At 40.9% G+C, this 20,243-nt stretch overlaps 1 protein-coding gene across 7 annotated transcripts in view; it reads right to left on the bottom strand.

Moving 5' to 3' along the window:
• FMN1 (formin 1) overlaps nt 1–20,243 on the bottom strand; it is a 475,676-nt gene that overhangs the window by 29,825 nt on the left and 425,608 nt on the right. For all 7 annotated transcript variants that reach the window (XM_020913638.2, XM_070468949.1, XM_020913647.2 and 4 more), the window contains 2 exons: nt 12,683–12,734; nt 7,616–7,765 (listed from right to left, as the gene is read on the bottom strand). In XM_020913638.2, coding sequence (XP_020769297.2) covers nt 7,616–7,765; nt 12,683–12,734 — 202 coding nt within the window. The remainder of the gene's footprint in view (nt 1–7,615; nt 7,766–12,682; nt 12,735–20,243) is intronic.

Below are 20,243 nucleotides of genomic sequence, written 5' to 3'. Positions count from 1 at the left end.
CTTATCCCTATCCTGTACCTTAGGCGTGAAACTGTGATGCTGGCAATTCATTTACTCTCTCCTCTGCTTAGTTGTACAACAGTAATACACCTTTTCAGGGCTGTTGTAAGGCTCTCAAAGTTAATAAATATAAGAGCCAGTCAAGGCTGATTTTCTTCCTTTTATTTCAGAACAGAATATGCTTAAATAGGAGTATGTTTAAGGAAACAGATGCAAAGTCAACATTGTCAATCAGCTATAACCCAATACAAAAAGTTAAAAATGTATATATGTTACAGCTAAGTATAAATAAAAAGAAATAGATGTGATTTAACTTCTGGTTTAAAAAGGTAACTGGATACAATATTAAGTGCCAATGAAGAGGAGATAGAAAAACTACAGGCAGAGAGAGGAGTCGGAGGATGTAGCAGTAATCCAGGGAGACATAAGGTCCTGAACTAGGGCAGCGTCGCTGGGAAAGCAGGGTGAAAAAGCAGCCACTAAGAAGGCAAAGCTGAGAAGTTTGCAATGAGTGGAAAGTGAATCTTGTGGCATTAATATGATTTCAGTTTCCAGCCTGCCACTGACGAGTAGGAGGAGGAGAGGGAAATGAATGTGTTCCCTAACCAAAGGAAGTTAGGGAGCCTCAGAGGAGTAGGCATACTGAATCTCAGGTGAAGGCTGGGCAGCCTGTGGGAATGCTCAGTGTGAAGTAGGAGATTTGAGTCCAAGACTTAGAACTGAGAGCTTGCTTCTGGGTAGGAGGACTGGGCAAAGAGGTGTTCAATGAAGTTGTGAGAATCATTGGGATTAACTAGGGGCAGAGTACAAAGAAGAAAAGAGGAGCAGAGATCCGAACCCTGGGGAAGATCCACGCTTAAGGAACAGAAGAAAAAGAGGAGCTGATGAAGGAGATGGAAGAGGGATGGTCACTTTGCAGAAGGAGCCCCAGAATACCCTCAGAGCACCTTCAAGATGGAAGAAACTAGCATCAGTGTCAAAGTCAAATGCTTGATTCTGCAAATGGGAAAGGGGGCAAAGTCTGCCAATGGTCTCAACATTCATGTCTCCTGCTCTCTTTAGTAACAGAAATCAGGGCTTCCCCAGTGGTTCAGACAGTAAAGAATCTCCCTGCAATGTGGGAAACCTGGGTTTGATCCCTGGGTTGGGAAGAGTCCCTGGAGAAGGAAATGGCAACCCACTCCAGTATTCTTGTGTGGAAAATTCCATGGACAGAGAAGCCTGGTGGGCCACAATCCATGGGGTCACAAAGAGTCAGACATGACTGAGTGACTGACACTCATCAGTCTTTAGCTGGGCCCTGGCTCCTAGAAAAACCTGCATTACATGGTCTCCCTTGCATAAAGCTGTGAGACTGAGTTCTGTCTAGTGAAATATGCGTACCTTTCAGGCCACACCCTTTAAAGGAAAGGGTGTGCCAGCCTCTTTCCACGGACAGGAACTCAGAGCTGGTGGACATCATGTGAGCCGTTGTTGGCCTTGCGAATAAGGACCACACCTAATGATGGTGGTCACAAAAGTAAACGAATCTGGATCCGGGATTTCTAAACAATTTACACTCAGATTGTTATGCAAAAGACAAATTTACTTTGGTCTTTGTTATGGCAGCAGAACCTTCATCCTTACTGACACAGAAAGGAGAGTGTTATGGAAAAGGAAGTGCGGAGATGAATATAAACTCTTCTTTTAAGAAGCTGGAAGGAACAGGAAATAGATAATTTCCAGAGGCAAGAGGATCAAAAGAGGTGTTTTAGTTTTTGAGAATCAATGATCCCATAATTTTTACCTTTAAAAAATCTACTATCTCCTCTCCTTATTCATGACATATTTTTAACTTGGCATAGTGGTTTTAATGTTTTAGCTTGGGAAATAAGCAGGTTTAATTCTCTGTGATCAGGATAATCACACATTCTGTTTCTAAGTTAACTTGTTGGGACCTATGCTGCTGCTGCTAAGTCACTACAGTTGTGTCTGACTCTGAAACCCTATGGACTGTAGCCCACATTTACCATTTGTGTATTTGTACAGAACCGTTCACACTTGACTTAGGAAAATTCAAAGTTATGTCAATCAACTAGGGGGTGATTATTTGTATTATTAAAGGGGTCCTTTAAAATATGAAGTTTCTTAGCAGTTGTATATATACATGTTCAGTCACTTGGTTGTGTCTGACTCTTTGCCACCCCATGACCCCCTGTAGCCTGCCAGGCTCCTCTGTCCATGGAATTTTCTAGGCAAGAATATTGGAGTGGGCTGCCATTTCCTTCTCCAGGGGATCTCCCCAACCCAGGGATTGAACCCGGGTCTCCTGCATTGCAGGCAGATTCTTTACCACTACGTCACCTGGGAAGCCCTTTTATAGCAGTTAAGTGCATATAAATCATTTAACCACAAAACAGAAGGCTGGGGGAAAGAAAGTTAACTTGTTAGACATTACTGTAATGATCATGATTCAATAAATAAAAATTTCAGTTTGTGGAACTTTTTCCAGGAATAACTTTATCATATAAAGGGAGGAATTCTTGTAATGTCTACACTGCAATCAACAGCTTCTTTGTGGGCTGAGTGACGGCCACTCCAAGTCCCCAGCTCCCGGTCCTAAAGTGACCTGAGCAGTGGGGCCCTGAGAACAGCTCTGGGATAACCCCACAACAGCTCTGAACCATCTGCTGTCAAGGGTATGGCAGTTGCATAATTAACCATAATTGCTGCAACTAGTACACTTAAAACAAAAACTCTGTTGTTATTTAGCTGAACTTAAAACACCCCAACTAATAGTCCATTCCCCCATGGTGTAAATTATAGTTATGTATATAACAAAATGTCTTATTTGCATTTCATATAAAATTTACCAAACTCCTTATTCACTCATTACTCAGCCATTATGGGTTTTTAAATGGTACTTTTAAAGTTTGACTTGGCTCAGGGTTGAATTATTTGTCAAGACTTTATTCCTGGAGTCATGACTCCCCTGGGACTTTACCTTCTGCAAATTCATAGCTCATTTTGCGGGTAGCAGTGGTTTGTGGCCTCTATATGTGCATGTGTGGGCATATGTGGGGAGCAGTCTTAATATAACCAAGAGAGTGGGAAACTTCATAAGGAAGAGTTGTATATGCCAGAGTAATTAAACAGGAAAAAAAGAAAAAAAGCAGAAAGTGAGTAAAGAATAGTCAATGAAGGAAGCAGCTAAAATTAAGCTACCTCCTTGCCACTATGCATATGGTTCCGATAACCCATTGATTTAATAAGTGGAAGAAGTGTGTGTTACAAAAATTCATTGAATGTTTGCATGTCAAGAGACACAAATACAAAAGTGAATGAAAAGGTAAAACTGAACCAAAGCTGCTTCTAAGAATAAAAATCTTGATGAACTTTCATAAACCAGCAAATGCAACGTTGGATGCAGATAAGCAGAGGAAAATTTTTTGTGTGTATACTTTTAATGAAAAAAAAAATGTGGTCTTCAAGACCAACCTTAGTATTTTAGGGGAGGAGCTGGGGGTGTGAGCCAAGGTAGCTATTGACTGTTACTAAGGCCAAGAGGACAGTGGAAACTCTGCCTGTCTCCAAAGCTCTCCCCAACTCACCACCACACCTTGGCTTGAAATATATTTTGGTCTAGTCCCCTATGAGCTCAGGAGCAAAGGTGAGGGACATTATCTCAGAAAGAAAACACACAGTTTCTCAGAATATATTAAAAAAAAAATAGTTTCTTGATTCATAGAGATTTCAAACCAGAAAAGATCTTAGTAAGCATTTAGTTCCTGCCTCATCCCAATACATACCTTTTACAAATGTGATATATGGGTCCCCCCCAAGCAATAAGTGACTGGCCCAAGATCATAAAGCAGACTAATTGCATAAAAATGCTGATTTTCAACTCTCTATCCAGAAGTCATTTTTTATACTATGGAACACTTCCAGTACTCAGGAAGGGTAGAAGAGCCTGGTATATTTCACTAGAGAGTAAGTTCTAGTACTTGGGCAGCATGAGGACTGGGTGGGTCACAGACTGAGGTCTAGGGAGCGGGGCACTCTGAATTTGTGTCCAGTCTTAGAAGCTTGCCACTTTGGCTTAATAATGGCTTTCATGACAAGCAAAGTTTAATGCTGTTATATACCATCATACAGTAGCTTGCTCTTCCACTGACAGAGTTAGTTAATCCACAGGTAAACCATACCCCCAGTTAAGTACTGTTTCTTCAACTCAAATACCGAACTGTGTCCTGACACCAGCTTAATAATAGGGTTTATCATTCATTTGCAAGGCACAAGCATACTGAACGTTTCAATCAGTCATCCGTGTGTTTAGACATTGTTCTGGGTCTCATGAAGAGTACTTGTTACCCTGCAATGGAGTTGCATCATTCAGCTTTGCATCAAACTAATGTGGTGTTGGAGAAGACCCTTCAGAGTCCCTTGGACTGCAAGGAGATCCAACCAGTCCATCCTAAAGGAGATCAGTCCTGGGTGTTCATTGGAAGGACTGATGCTGAAGCTGAAACTTCAACACTTCGGCCACCTCATGCAAAGAGTTGACTCATTGGAAAAGACCCTGATGCTGGGAAGGATTGGGGGCAGGAGGAGAAGGGGACAACAGAGGATGAGATGGCTAGATGGCATCACCAACTTGATGGACATGAGTTTGGGTAAACTCCGGGAGTTGGTGATGGACAGAGAGGCCTGGCATGCTGCGATTCATGGGGTCGCAAAGAGTCGGACACGACTGAGTGACTGAACTGAATTGAACGTGCATTCAAGGAGACCATGTTAAGCAGAACAAGGAGCAAATATTGTCTGTCACCTAAAATCTACCTCAAGTGGCCTAAAGTAGTTTTCAAAATTGCCATTTCATTTGGAAGTGACTTTGTCCCTTTGAAAATACTATTTATTATTGATCCTTAAGTTTTCCCAATGATTTTGGGGATTTTAGTTGGCCTTCAAACACATCTAAAAATGAAGTGAATGAAGTTATTGAATCCCAAACTATAGTTTTTTTCCCTAATAATTACAAGCTACCAAGTTTTCATTTGGTTACGAACTTAATTTTTGAGGATGTTTTCATACTATGTTATGCTGAAAGTGAAAGTATTAGTTGCTCAATCATATCCGACTCTTTGTGACCCCATGAACTGTAGCCTGCCAGGCTTCTCTGTCCATGGGATTCTCTGGGCAAGAATACTGGAGTGGGTTGCCATTCCTTCTCCAGGGGATCTCCCCGACTCAGGGATTGAACCTGGGTCTGGGTCTCCTGCATTGTAGGCAGAATCTTTATGGTCTGAGGCACCAGGGAAGCCCCCTGATATTTAGTGTTGTTAGGATTTATTGGATTTCTGGGAAAAGTACAATAAAAATGATAACATCAAACAGCATTAAATATAATACTAGAATAATCATATTGTTTCTCATCATTAAAGCAGTCATATTGTTTCTCATTTGATTATAACAGAAAAATTCGAGTTAGTTCTCTTATTTCACCATAATGAATGTGATGCCAATAGTTTGAAAGCTAAAACCCTTAGCAGATATAGAGAACAACTGAAAAATCCCTCATTTTGCGAGAAAATCCCAGATATTAACAAGTTTGTTTTAAACTGGATGAGCAGTAATACATATAACGTGCTAAGATTTCCTAACAAAATGATTTTTGTAAACAAGCTGCTTCCACAAATATTTTATGAGCCACCATTAACTTTCAGAGATGTTGTTTTAGGTTGGAAACTTTGGTGATCCATCTCACAAAGCACGGCTGGAATGAAGAAACCCCTGGAACTGCTAAATGAGATCTGAAAAGGGTCCCGGGAAGTCATGACCCTTTAAAGGTGTTGGTTTACAGAGTGTGAAGTGGGCAATTCGCCAGCTACACCCAGGAAGCAGCGCAGCGAGTGACCGTCACTAGGAGGACGGGTCATTCTGAAGGGCAGCTGGGACCACCACAGGCCCAGAGAGAGTGTGGTCCAACTTCTGTGATGGGGAAAAACTCCATCTGGAATATGGTTCGGTATTTCAGTAGTAGTTTATCCAGATGAAAAGCGATTCATTACCCTCTCTGCTGGTTTTTTTGGGACTATTTTCAGGGCTCCAATGAAAAGGATAAATTCATTAAGGGCTATGATCAAAGTCTAAGATGTAAAATCTCAAGCAAAGGCAGGACATTCAGGGCCCGCCAAGGAATTCCCTGGCCTTCGGGTGTGGACGTGGAGTGCTGACTAGCCTGCTGCTACCTCGTTAGAGACAGAAGAACTTGGCTCTGTCACTTTTCTGAGGCTCACAGAACACAGAATGCATTCCACAGAAGCTTATTTTAGCTTAAAGGGCTAAACAAGAGATTGTGGAGTGAGAACAATGCGTTGGATGTCAAGATTTTTAGGATTTTTTTTCATGCTGTTATCAACAATCTATTTTCTTAACAATGTCACTTAACTTTTTTCTGCTTCACTCTATAATGGATATACTCAGTTTAATTCCCATGTTCCAAAAGAGGTATGGTGGGAAGAAGACACGTTGATACACATTTTTAAAGCTCTGTGACCTCCTTAGAAAGCAAGCATAAGAAAAAATTCCCGGAGAAAATATTTATAGATTTAGTAAAACTAAGTCAAGAAATCTCTGAAATATGAGTTTTTTAAGGTAGCTTTATAAGGTAAAATATATTAGTGCACTGTGTGTGTCTGTATGTGTATAGCTATATTATATATACACTTTTTCTCTGATTCCAAAGTAAAGAACAGAAGTACTGAATTTTGGACTTTAGGGTCTCAATGTTTAGTGAGATATAGATGCTACAATTAAACCACTTCCCTTCATTTGTTGAATTTTTTTTGTCTCCAACTTCACTTTGAATGACACTCTCATACATCTGTTCTGCAGGGGTAGTAGCAAGACGTGTTTGAAGTTTAAATCCATGACACCCTTTGTAGAACAGTGGCAACCTGATCAAAACACTGATCAAGCAGAAATGCTTTTTTTTTTTTTTTTCCTGATCAACAGGGCCAAACACAGTCTTTCTCTAAGGAGAACGAACACACACACTCTCCCTATGTTCAGTGCCGAGGTTTTCCTTCTACCCCCAACTAATAAAATCAGGAGGTTGCAATGAGGCGAGCGGCACGCAGTTTGATGTCCTCAGCAGGATGCGGGGAGTCAGAAGTGGTGCTGTAAATCCAGAGCGGGGCTTCCACACCGTGTTAAGTGTGGCCCGACTCTCAGAGACTTCCCTTTGATGCGAGTTCAGTATATTAATGGGAAAAGCATTCACTTTTATTTGTCTGTACTGTCTGCGACAGCAAGGCTGCCTCATTTAGCTTGGGCCGACATGAAAATACACAGAGAAGCAATCTGTTGCAAATTAGCACAGCTCCCCTTTCATTTACTAGCTAGTAATTGGAAGGGGTTAAGAAAGTGTAACTTATCAGATCACGTGAGAGTATCTGCCCTTGTGGACAGCAAGCCCTCCCACCCCCACATTTCCTTATAAACTCTCAATAATCCTTCCCTGACGTCCACTTGATCTGAAAGGCAATGCTGACACGGGTGAGATGTGCACGCCTCATTAGGGTTAAGAAGGTGGTTTCCTAGACTCCCAGTGTTAAGCCGTCTATCAGAGCCTTACCTTTCTTTAGATATGTTTTTACTCTCCCGTTTCCAGATTGTCTTGAAGTCACTGCAGAACTCGTACCACACCATAAACACGTAGTTGGGTGTGATCTCCTTCTCTCCAGACTTTGGCTTCATCCCAAAGTAGCCTACCGTTGTTTCAAAACTGCAAATGTACAGGAATAACAAAGTGTGAGGTGGAGGGTGAGAAGCTGTCAATGCCAAAACCCATTATGTGAAGAGTGAAGACACTCGGAACTCCTCACCGCCCCCACCCCCCAATCTTTTCTAGTTCAGAGGCCAGGCTTAGCAGTCACGGTGGCTTATGCTAAGCCCAAGTATTGAAGCCAATTTTCTAAGAAATTCAACATGATTGGGGATACTCTTGGACACATCTTATCGGCATAAAATCAGCATGAATAGTTTCAGGGTGTACATAGGTGAAAACTTTGGGGTTTGCTCTTCGTCTCAAATCCATGGCATTTACCCACTCTTTGTGTCATACTGAGTGACTGCATGGAACACTGACGCCATGTCGGTTCTGTACCACTAGCAGCGGACAGTGAGAGGGCCTGCTGGGGATTCTCAATCTGTTGAGTGCTCCATGGAAAATAGAGAGACTGTTTTATCCTTCTTCTGGCATCTGCTGGCTTTGTAATCTTGGGTCAATCATTCAACACTTGACTCTCAAGGGTAAAATAAGAGACTTAGACTATATGATCTTTAAGAAGGCTACATTTTAAAGCTTATCATAAGAATACAAGCCACCAATGTACAAAAATACATATAATTGAGGATGTAGAAGGATTGGAAGAAAAACCATTTTTGGTCTTAAAAGTGATCTCTAATCTGGGTCAGAAAAGAATCCAGGTTTTATAAGGGTGATTCCCAGATATCACTAAGAAACTCCTGACCAACCCCATGGAGGCTTGTTCCCAGATGATTACCCAGGCCCCCCAAGCAGCCCTTCTTGGAGGCACCAGCTTTGCAGCAATTTATAGCTCTGCACTCAATCCTTCCCCCCAACCCACTCCAAGCCCCACAAGCTCATTTGCCGTGAGCAAGAACACTTAAATAAATGACCCCCTTTTCTAGGGTGTTGGAAACTAATCAAAGCAAGAATGACTGGCCAGGGTTTATTACTCAATGCTCTATCATCTGTTCAGACACAGTGATTTTTTTTGTGGCCATCCCGAATACGGAGTTTCTAATGGAACTCTATTCAACAACGATTGTAAAACCCTGAAGTCCCGTTACTACTATGGAGCATACTTTCATCTCGTTCTCAGTTATTGGGCAATATGTATCTCATAAGATTTTATCACATTTCACAGATGAACTGTTAATTGATTCCATGGCTATGATTAGGCGAGATCCAAGCTGGAGCTGCAGCTCTGAGTCCCATAAATTCTTTGTGCTTCTGTAAATAATAAATCTGTTTTTAATGCAAATTAAAACTACTGGTCAGGGAATTTTGGCTCTCAGTTATTAAAAGACTAGAAGTGCATAGGTGGAGAAAGGCAATAACTGCAGTAATTTCTTAAGGGACTCTCTTATAATTCCAAACACACATATTCTGGAGCAAAACCAGAAAGGAGCAATGTCCACTTTTGCTCAGACATGACTCCTAATTCTACGGCGGTCAAAACACTGATAAAGTCCAATGCACACTCTACAGCATATGCTTTTATTTCATTCAAAATGTAAACTACATCGATTATATTATAGCATGGAAATATGTACGGAGAGAGTTCTGTAACCTAAAGGAACAGGCCATGAATTTCTTATGGAGTCACAGGGTTTTAAAACTGGAAGGGATTTTGGGTCAGTCTGTCCAATGTTCCCATCTTACAGATGAGAAAACAGAGAAGACTGAATGACCTTATTCATTGGCAGAACTGGGTCTACAGAATCATTTCTCAGTGAAATGCTTTTTCTGCTCTACCCACTGTTCTGTTGTCATACTCACTGACACATGCATTTAAGAAATAAAATAGTCAAATTTTGGTTTGTTTCCACTTTTGACACAGTTGCTGCTTGTATGACACATAACATGCATTATCCCCCGCAGAACACACCATTATTTTTCTCTCTTCCTTATGCGGACCTTCTACACAGAAACATATTTACGTGTGCACTTTAGAGAGAAGAAAAAGTCTTTCATATTTAGTATTCAGAGGGACAAACTATCTTCCTACTTTCCAGCAGGATATAGTGAAGAGCACAGAAACTCCAGTTACCACTGGGCTTTAATCCCAACTCTGGCATTCTTTTGAGCGTAGATGGCGAGACCAAGACGCTGCAAGTATGATGCTGCTTCAGAGAATGACAGCGTTGTTTGGCGGGTTATTACAGAGCTTGAGAAAAGCATTTCATCATCCTGTGGGCCTTGCTCTTCCTAGCTCTGAAATGAAGCTAACCATGTACCCTCACCACCTTTCCCCCGGGACGGGGGAGCCTGTCTTGCTAACCCTCAAAGAGGATGAAAACTAAAGGAAAGAATGAATTTCAGCAGCTTCTCCCCTATGTGTTTAAGAAAGCAAGTGAACCTCATCAGAAGGAGCAACGCAAACAGAGTCGCAGAGGATGGCCTGGCTTTGGCACTTGGCAAGCTTAACGAAGACAAAGCCATTCTGAGGGTGTGCCTCGTTGGATTTCAGTGTGATCCCTTTGTTCCAGGAAAAGCCAAACGCTAGAATATGAACCCACAGCTATCTGATAAGGTCTAGGCTACTCCCTCCCATCCCCAAACACAACTCTCTTCGTTTCAGATTCAATTCTGATTCACAGAAGACTGATTATTGAAAACCTTCTGTAATTTGGACATGAAAGCTGCTGCTATTTGACAATAGTGGAATTTTCTTTTGTTTCTCAGCAGGTAACTAACATAGTTTTCAACTTTTGAAAGACAGGTTTCTAATTGTATATTAGGTTCTATAAAACCTCTCTACCCCACTCTCAATTGCTCCCCGATTCTTTTTCTCTCTGCTGTAACTCCTTTTTTTTTTTGGTCTGATTTCCATCTTTTTCAACTCAGCTAAACATTTTGAGAGCTCAGAGGACAATTCTATCAAAGAGCCCCTGGCAAAGGGAATGGTTTTTCTTTTGCAGCTTTGAGATGCCAGGGCGGAACATATCCGCTTATTGTCCCTCATGCATGCCTTCAGAAACTGCTGAGGAAAAGCAAATATTCCTTAGCCTCAGAGTAAATTGTTTCTCTTGAGAATACAACATAAGAATTTCCTAAATCTCACACGAATATTGCAACACTGACCACCAACCTCCTTCAAGAGTGTAACCAAACAACTGTGGTTTCTACATTAAAGATGGGATCTAACATATTTCATGTATGACATGAAAGCTAGACTACCTTCACCACAAAGTCACGGAAAACGCTGACAACCAAAATTTATGACCCCCCTCAGCATAGCTAATGCACAGCAGCAACATCAGCCCCTCTCTCGAGGGCCCCCTTTTCCTGGAGCGAGAATCTTGAAGAAGAATTAGATATTTGACATCCACCTTGGAAAGTGAAATTTTGTTTGGCCTGATACCCATGTGCCCTTGTGAAAGGTCTTTTTTTATGCCTGTGGGATATTTATATAACACAGACACACCAGCTTGACATGCTGATGAAGGGAAGCTTAATACAGGGATAATGTAAAATATATATAATACTTAGGGGATAAAGCCAATAAAGGGGCACAATCTAAAAATCTATAAACAGAATCATGTGATCATCTTGGTTGTTAAAATTATCATGCAAAGATGATAATCATGATTCAAGAACATGTTTGCACTTAGAACATTGTGAGATTAGCCTTCACCTTGCTTTTATCTGCATTTTAATTTTATTGGCACTTAAGTGGGAAGAAGGGCAAGATGTCGGCATTCGTGAATGCAGAGCAGAAACAGCACTGACTACCGACTTTCAGAACTCTCAGAAATTGCGCTGAAACAGGAGGAAAAGCGCTCATTTCCAGAGCGTGTTCACTTGCATTTGGTGAACTCTTCTCCTCATACATTTGTCAAGTTCATTTTTACCTTACATACTGTTTCCTGCCCTTATCTCTTATTTAATTTTCTGGTACTTCTTAGAATGGGTCCCAGCAAACTTTTTCTCAGTCTTTTCAGCTGTGAGTATGAGAAAGCCTAAGTGTATTCCTCCTCAGCTTTCTAAGCGTGGGAGCGGGCCAAGCTGACTAATGCCGGCCAACTGCCAAAAAGAAAAACCACCATAAGGTGAAGAGTTAAGATCATTACTGAGCTCTAACAGGTGAGGTGGAGAGTTTCACTTGGGTGCCTATTAAGAGAAACAAGAACACAGAAGAGGTCTGAGGTAGATGAGAGGTTGAATAGAAGACCTCCGAGGTCTCTTTCCCAACTTCTGGGGGAGTTTTCTGGGCACACAGAGAGACGAGTCCCTATTCTCCAGCTGCCCCCTATTTACCACATCCTCCAGAACCTGAGGAGAAATGTATGTCTCTTAGGTACCTGTAATAGTTGGTTTAATTTAGTTGTGCTACTAAGAAGGGTCCTGTTTTCCCCAGCATCCATGGAGTCTTTAGGAGCACAGTAACGGGAGAGAGTAAAACAGATGGAAACAGTATCAGTGAGGCAGGTGGGTCACTCCCGGATGATTCCCTGCTTCCTGAGGAAAACTATTCCCAAGGGCTATTCCTGGAGTCTTTCACTCCAGCTCTCCTCAGACTAAAACTGCTCCTGGATGCACGGTCTTCGCGGGCGGGGTGGGGGTGGGGAGGCAGTCAAAAGAATGGCTAGTCATTCGTTATGCTAAGTGAAATCAGCCAGTCACAAAAGGAAAAGTTCCGTAGGATTCCGCTTACATGAGGTACCTAGTCAAAGTCACAGGGACAGGAAGTAGGATGGTGACTGCCAGGCTGAAGGAAGGAGAGAATGGGGGCATTGTGGTTTAACGAGTAGAGTCTGCCCTTGGAGAAGAAGAAAAAGTTCTGGAGAAGGCTGACGTTGACAGCTGCATAGCAGTGTGAACGTTCTTAATAATAATAAAAAAAAGAATGGATGGTCAAAGGGAGACTTGAGGCCAGTCAGAGCTGCTTACCTTTTCTGTGCATTCTCCAAGTGACTTTCTTCCATTTTATGTTCCTTTTTGGCTGTGAAAGAGAATGAATTATGAATCAGAACAGCATTTTCTTCCATCATCTCCTTTGTGTAATCTGACTTTGATTATATCCATTTATTATCAAAATAAGTCCAAATTCAGGGGTTGGCAGCCCTGCCACACGTCCTGGTGATTGTACTCAATTCTCTGTGTCCACTATCACTGCTTTCTTGTTAACAGCTATAGCTAATGGTGACCATAAATATAGTTCATTTTTCTTTCTGGAATACTTTTGAAAGGGGTGATATTGTTAATTATGCTGAACAAAGGCTTAAAGTGGGATGATCTTGTCCAGATTGGATCATGTGGTCACCCAAGCTATAGCTGGCCTCTTTGTGACCCTTTGGCATGTGCTCAGCAACCCCACTCCCTCAAAACAACAACATAAATTCAGTACCATTTGTAGCAGTTCTGTTCAAATTCAAAGGATTTCACTGGAATCATTGCATATGCTGCCTCTATACCCATGGTCTAAGGACGACTACGGTCTCTTTTCTTAGAGTAATGTTTTAAATGCATTGGAAAAAATACTTATGATTACTAAAGAAATAAATGATACTGAGACAGAATTCTGAATTTACAGATTAGGAACTTTTGGGAAGGTCATATACATACTCCTATATTTAAAATGGACAACCAACAAAAAACTATTGTATAGCATACGGAACTCCGCTCAGTGTTATGTGCCAGCCTGGATGGAGGGGGGTTTGTGGGAGAATGGATATATGTATACATACAAGTATGAGTCCCTTCACTTTTCACCTGAAACTATCACCTTGTTAATTGGCTATACCCCAATACAAAAATGCTCTTGGTGTTAAAAAAAAAATAAAAAAAATTAAATGGATAACCAACAAAAACCTATTATATTTATATATAAAAGAGCCAATGTTCTGAAGGACCACAGGGAAACTGGGAGGTTTCATTCTGGAGTGGTTCTTTTATATATTTTCTCTTTAATCAGAACATAATACTGTCATATATGATAATACAACTCTTACACTTTAAATATGTCTAGAGAAATCATCAAGACACTCTCTATGAGCCTTAAGATGTCTTTCATTTAGATATGCCATACTCTTGGATTGGAAGAATTAATATTGTTAAATGGCCATACTACCCAAAGCAATCTACACATTTAACATGGTCCCTATCAAATTACCCATGACATTTCTCACAGAGCTAGAATCAACAATCTTAAAATTTATATGGAACTTTAAAAGACCCAGAATTGCCAAAGTAATCTTGAGGAAAAAAGAACAAAGCAGGAAGCATAACGCTCCCAGACTTCAGTCAACACTACAAAGCTATGGTAATCGAAACAGCATGGTACTGGCACAAAAGCAGACTTATCCATGGAACAGAATAGAGAGGCTGAAATAAACCCATATACCTATGGTCAATTAGTCTGTGAAAAGGGGGCAAGAGTATACAATGGAGAGGAAATCTCTTTAGCAAGTGGTGTTGGGAAAACTGGACAGCTGCATATAAACCAATGAGGTTAGAACACACCTTCACACCATGCACAAAAATAAACTCAAAGTGGCTTACAGACTTAAATATAAGACATGACACCATAAAATTCCTACAAGAGAAAACAGGCAAAACATTCTCTGCCATATATTGTACCAGTGTTTTCTTAGGTCAGCCTCCCAAAGCAATAAAAATAAAAGCAAAAAGAAACAAATAGGACCTAATCTAACTGGCAAGCTTTTGCATAGCAAAGGAAACCAGAAAGAAAATGAAAAAACAACCTATGAAATTGGAGAGAATGTTTGCAGAAGATGTGACCAACAAGGGCTTTATTTCCAAAATATATAAACAGTTCATACAATTCAGCAACACAAAACAAGTAACCTAATTAAAAAGAAGACCTAAACAGACATTTCTCCAAAGAAGACATATAGATGGCCAACAGGCATGTGAAAAGATCAAAACTGCAATGAGATCAAAGATCAAAACTGCCTGACATTGGTCAGAATGGCCATCATTAAAAAGTTTAAACAGAACAAGTGCTAGAAGGGTGTGGAGAAAAGGGAACCCTTCTACAATGTTGGTGGAAATATAAGTTGGTGCAGCCACTATGGAAAACTGTACAGAGGTTCCTCAAAAAACTAAAAACAGAGTTGCCATGTGATCCAGCAATCCCACTCATGGGCATGCATCCACACAAAACTATAATTCAAAAAGATACATGTATCTCTATGTTGATAGCAGCACTATTCACAGTAGCCAGGGCATGGAAACAACTTAAATGTCCATTCACAGATGAATGCATAAAAATGTGGTACATATATACAATGGAATACTACTCAGCCATAAAAAGGAATGAAATAGTGCCATTTTCAGCAACATGGATGGATCTAGAGATTATCATACTAAGTGAAGTAACTCAGAGGAAGACAAACATATGGTATCACTTATATGTGGAATCTAAAATATGACACAAATGAACTCATCTGTGAAACAGAAACAGCTTCACAGGCATAGACAACAGACATGTGGCTGCCAAGGGAGAGCTGGGGATGAAGAGGGTGGAGGGTGAGTTTGGGGTTCAGTTCAGTTGCTCAGTCGTGTCTGACTCTTTGTGACCCCATGAACTGCAGCACGCCAGGCTTCCCTGTCCATCACCAATTCCCAGAGCTTGCTCAAACTCATGTCCATTGAGTCGGTGATGCCATCCAACCATCTCATCCTCTGTCGTCCCCTTTTCCTACTGCCTTCAATCTTTCCCAGCATCAGGGTCTTTTCCAATGAATCAGTTCTTCGTATCAGGAGGCCAAAGGATTAAAGTTTCGGCTTCAGCATTAGTCCTTCCAATGAATATTCAGGACTGATTTCCTTTAGGATGGACTGGTTTGATCTCCTGGCAGTCCAAGGGACTCTTTAAGAGTCTTCTCCAACACCATAGTTTAAAAGCACCAATCCTTTGGTGCTCAGCTTTCTTTATAGTCCAGTGCTCACATCCATACATGACTACTGGAAAAACCACAGCTTTGGCTAGATGGACCTTTGTTGGCAAAGTAACGTCTCTGCTTTTTAATTTGCTGTCTAGGTTGGTCATAGCTTTTTTCCCAAGGAGCAAGGGTCTTTTAATTTCCTGGCTGCAATCACCATCTGCAGTGATTTCAGAGCCCCCAAGAATAAAGTCTGTCACTGGTTCCATTGTTTCCCCATCTATTTGCCATGAAGTGATGGGACCAGATGCCATGATCTTAGTTTTCTGAATGTTGAGCTTTAAGCCAACTTTTTCACTCTCCTCTTTCACTTTCATCAAGAGGTTCTTTAGTTCTTCTTCACTTTCTGCCATAAGGGTGGTGTCATTTGTTATCTAAGGTTATTGATTATTTCTCCTGGCAATCTTGTTTGGGGTTAGCAGATGCAAACTAGTATATATACAATAGAATGCATAAATAACAAGATTCTACTATGTAGCCTTGGGAACTATATTCAATATCCTGTGATAACATATGGAAAAGAATAAAAGAAAAGAATGTATATGTATGTATACCTGAATCACTATGATGTAGAGCAGAAACTAACACAACATTGTAAATCAACTATACTTCAATTTGAAAAAGATTTCACTTAATGCTTATGATGTTAAAATGAATAAGAAAAGAAAATCAATCATATCTAGCTATGTTGTGATACCTCATGAAAGGTATTAAAGGATTTTAAAAGCTAGGATATTTGAAAGGATATTAAAAGATTTTAATAGCTAGGATATTTCAAAGGATATTAAATAGCTAGGCTATTTAATAAGCCTAGCTCTGCCATTTACTACCTGTGTGACTAGACAAGTCACTCATGATGAACTGTGTAGTTTTGACCTCATCTGTACTATAAGCATAGCCACAGAGACTATCATCACATAGATGCGATAAAGATTAAATGAAATAATACATGTAAAGCCCTTAGCACCTAAGATATGCTTGATAAATAACAGGGCAGGTATTATTAGCATCTCATCATTATTCACTCAATCAATGTAAATTTATTAATTTATTTCCCTGATCAAAACAGCTTGTCATCACTCCTGACAAAGCCTCTGAAGTCTTTACAATGGGCCAGAGGCCCTGCCAGTCTGCACCCTGGCTCCCCTGTGATGTCATCTCCTCCGTCTCGTGCCTGTTCCTTTCCAGCCTCGCTGGCGGGATGGCTGAAGGAGCATATTGAGTGTGTGTACTGGGCATCATTGCATGTGCCTTTCCTCTTCCCTGGAGGACGCTGCCCACAGCCCCTGTGTGACTGGCTCCCTCACTGCATTAGGTCTCAGCTCAAACATCACTCCTCTGATCCTGCCACATTAAAGATCATCCTCTGCCACGCATGCCCCGCCTCTTTTCCTTAGAGCCTCTATCTACCCGACAGACTATCCATTTACTCATTTATTACACAACATTGAATGTAAGCTTCAGGAGAGCAGCCCCTTCATCTGGTCTTAAACATGGAAAAGTGTCTACATGTTAAATAAATTACTTTAGCTAAAAATGTATATACTTGACAATAGTTGCTTAAATAGACAGATGCTAAGTTTCTTGAACATGAGACTTTATATTCAGAATATGAACACAGGCTAAAGAAGAATGTCAGGCTAAAACTGTATACTAGAATCTCTAAGTTTAGCAAATGTCAAGAAAATTTTTTATATTAAAATGATTTAGATAGCTACATCATTTCAGGTAAAGTCACAGTCATTGCCATTTTTTGTGCTATGATTTCCCGAGTTCTTCAGGCAGGAATCTCTGTGAATTAGTTGAGTTCTTGGCCAATCTGACACAGAGAGGTGGCTTGCATCTCTCCTAGGCTACCAAGTTCCCCCAAATATGAAATCGACTAGTGGTTTGTTCCTATCCAGTGATTATTAATTACGTACATGATCAAATAAGGGGGAACATTCCTTTGAGGCCTGAGTGATCTTCCTGGAGCTTACGGGTGCTGTTCTCTCTCACTAGGTGTTTCTAACTGGCTACTTCCACTCTGTGCTAAGCAGACTGTGGTCAACCCTGTTGCTGCATACAAACTGAGTCATGAGAAATACCCTTTCCAAACTGAATTAAGCATGAGATGAAGATCATGCAAGAGCTCTATGAATATACTTATTTGGGGGAAAAAAAAAAACCAGTATCCAAATGTAAAAGGGGGTATTGCTAAGTGGCAATGCATACTGCAGAACTTCTGAGGGTCTGGGGGATGAGAGCTTTCAAGAAAAGTAGAAGAACCTAGAGATCTCAAGTTTTCTTAAGTCAAGGGTTTCTGTTCAGACAGAAAAGGCAGTAATTTCCCTGGTGTGACCCTGAAGCCCCACCAGCCTAAAGTATTTCTCCTGCCATGATGTGTGAAATTTCCAACCATGTCATTATACATTTTAAGTCCTCAATGTTCTGAGTAAAACAAAAATGGCATTGCCTAGAAGGAAAATGTTTAAAGACAGGAGTCACAAACTCAACTTCCAACATCACCAAAAAATAAGGTAATTGTAGGCCAGGTGTAAGAATCATACTATTCCAAATTCTATCTCTAGCTTCTTAACACTAGAACTGACAGTCTCAGTACAAGAAAGTCAGAGCAGAGAGTGGGAGCGAAATGGGAAGGCCAGGCCCCTTCAAGGCACCCGCCACTGCTATTCCATCCTCCTCCACCTTTTCCAGAGAAGCTAGGATTTTTAGACGTATGTTCCCAAATTTAAAAACATTTTTTCTGACAGTCTGTAGGACAAAGAGCACATCCCTGTTGGCTGTATCTGGCTCTGTAAGCTCTGGTAACTTCAGACATCATGACATAGGTGAGTCTCTTCTTTCATTCCATTTGCCAGACTCTGTTTTAGGTGCATGGCACCCCTCAGTGAAGAAATCAGACAAATATCCTATAGAACCTTCATTCTGGGGAAGACAGAAAATTAAACCTGAGAGAGTAACAATCAGTGTAAGTTATTTTTTATGAGAGTTAGCAAAAAAAAAAAAGAAAAGAAAAGAGAAAACTTACAGAGCATGGATTGTTCCCTATAGTAGGACACTCTACCTGGGTTACTCAATTAGGGGTGCCTAGGCAGCCACAGCATGCCACAGAGGTACCCCACACAAAAAGGGAGACAAAGTTTAAATTGAAGATGGCACATCTTAGACAGAAACTGTCCTTGTCCTACAAGGAAGATAAGCAGTGGTCCTGAATCCAGGTGTGGGCTTTCCTTAGTTTTCTATTGTACAATTCCATGGATAGAACATAAGTATGCTTCTTTTCCAGCTTAACTTGGTAATAGCTATGGGAGAGGGGGTTTCCCTGGTGGCTCAGTGGTAAAGAATCCACCTGCCAATTCAGGAGATGCAGGTTTGATCCCTGGGTCAGGAAGATCCCCTGTAGGAAACGGCAACCCACTCCGGTATTCTAGCTTGGAAAATCCCACGGACAAAGGAGCTTTTGGGCTACAGTTCATGGAGTCGCAAAGACTTAGACATGACTGAGCATGCCTGTGTGCATGTAGCTAAGAGGGAGGTGAGTAGCCTTCCAGAAGAGTAAGTTTGGAGACGCTGTCAGATACTGACACAGCACCAGGGGAGGTGGAGAAATAACAGGCATTCCTGAGCTTCCTTTTTTCTCTTCTCTTCGCTGTTGCAAAAAGTTGTCTCATTGTCTCAACAAATTATTTTTCAAATCAAGGGATTAAAACAACTGCTTAGAATGATAACAGTTTCACAACTTAATAAAATCAATAAGAAAAACAAACCAGAGTACTGAAAATGAGACATTTTGCTTAACATCAATTCTGTCTTCCAAAGTTCCTTATCAAGACCAGGTATACATTGTGATGATGGTGATTTAATGGAGGGTCCAGGAGAGAGTGTAGGAGTTTTTGCTTGGTGACCTGCCTACAGCATCCTATAATTTATCTATCACTGGTAGAACTGTGTTGCTTTTCTTATTTTTTAATTTTCTCCCTTAAAGAGTGATATTTATTTCTTATGTAACTCTATGTCCCAGACAGAAAGCAACACAGCTTCTCTGGAAGTTTTTTTATTTAAGAGATAATTCTGTGGATTTTATTTAGTGCAGCCTTTACTGAATAAAGGTCGTTTGTTTTTGTGTAAATATTTAATGCCTTGGCATTTTGCTTCCTGGTTCACTGAATGGCCATTGTTTCATTAGTTTTCATAAAGTCGCCCCACGATAATGATTCTGAAATTTGTAAGTACTGTGGTCGACCAACTGAAGCAGAAATGGTCCTTACTATTCACTGGTTGCGGGCCCAAGGAATGCAAATCAGAACTCAAGCTACTTAAAAGGCCAAGTTTCAAGCCCAGCTCCACCACTTAATGTCATGGACAAGATACACGTATCCTGTATTCCAGATTCCTCCTCTAGAAACAATGATAACACCTGCCTCCCACACAGTTATGAGGGTTACATGGAAAGGGCACAGTTCTTGGTTGAATCAGAATCATTGCAGTCAGATCTTCAATGACTCAATGCCACGCAGAGGCTGCCGGGGATCCAAGCTTCC

Source organism: Odocoileus virginianus, chromosome 6 (genome assembly GCF_023699985.2).
Source record: "Odocoileus virginianus isolate 20LAN1187 ecotype Illinois chromosome 6, Ovbor_1.2, whole genome shotgun sequence".
Taxonomy (NCBI): Eukaryota; Metazoa; Chordata; class Mammalia; order Artiodactyla; family Cervidae; genus Odocoileus; species Odocoileus virginianus.
The sequence above is the reverse complement of the archived record's forward strand: the minus strand, read 5'-3'. Positions and strand labels throughout refer to the sequence as shown.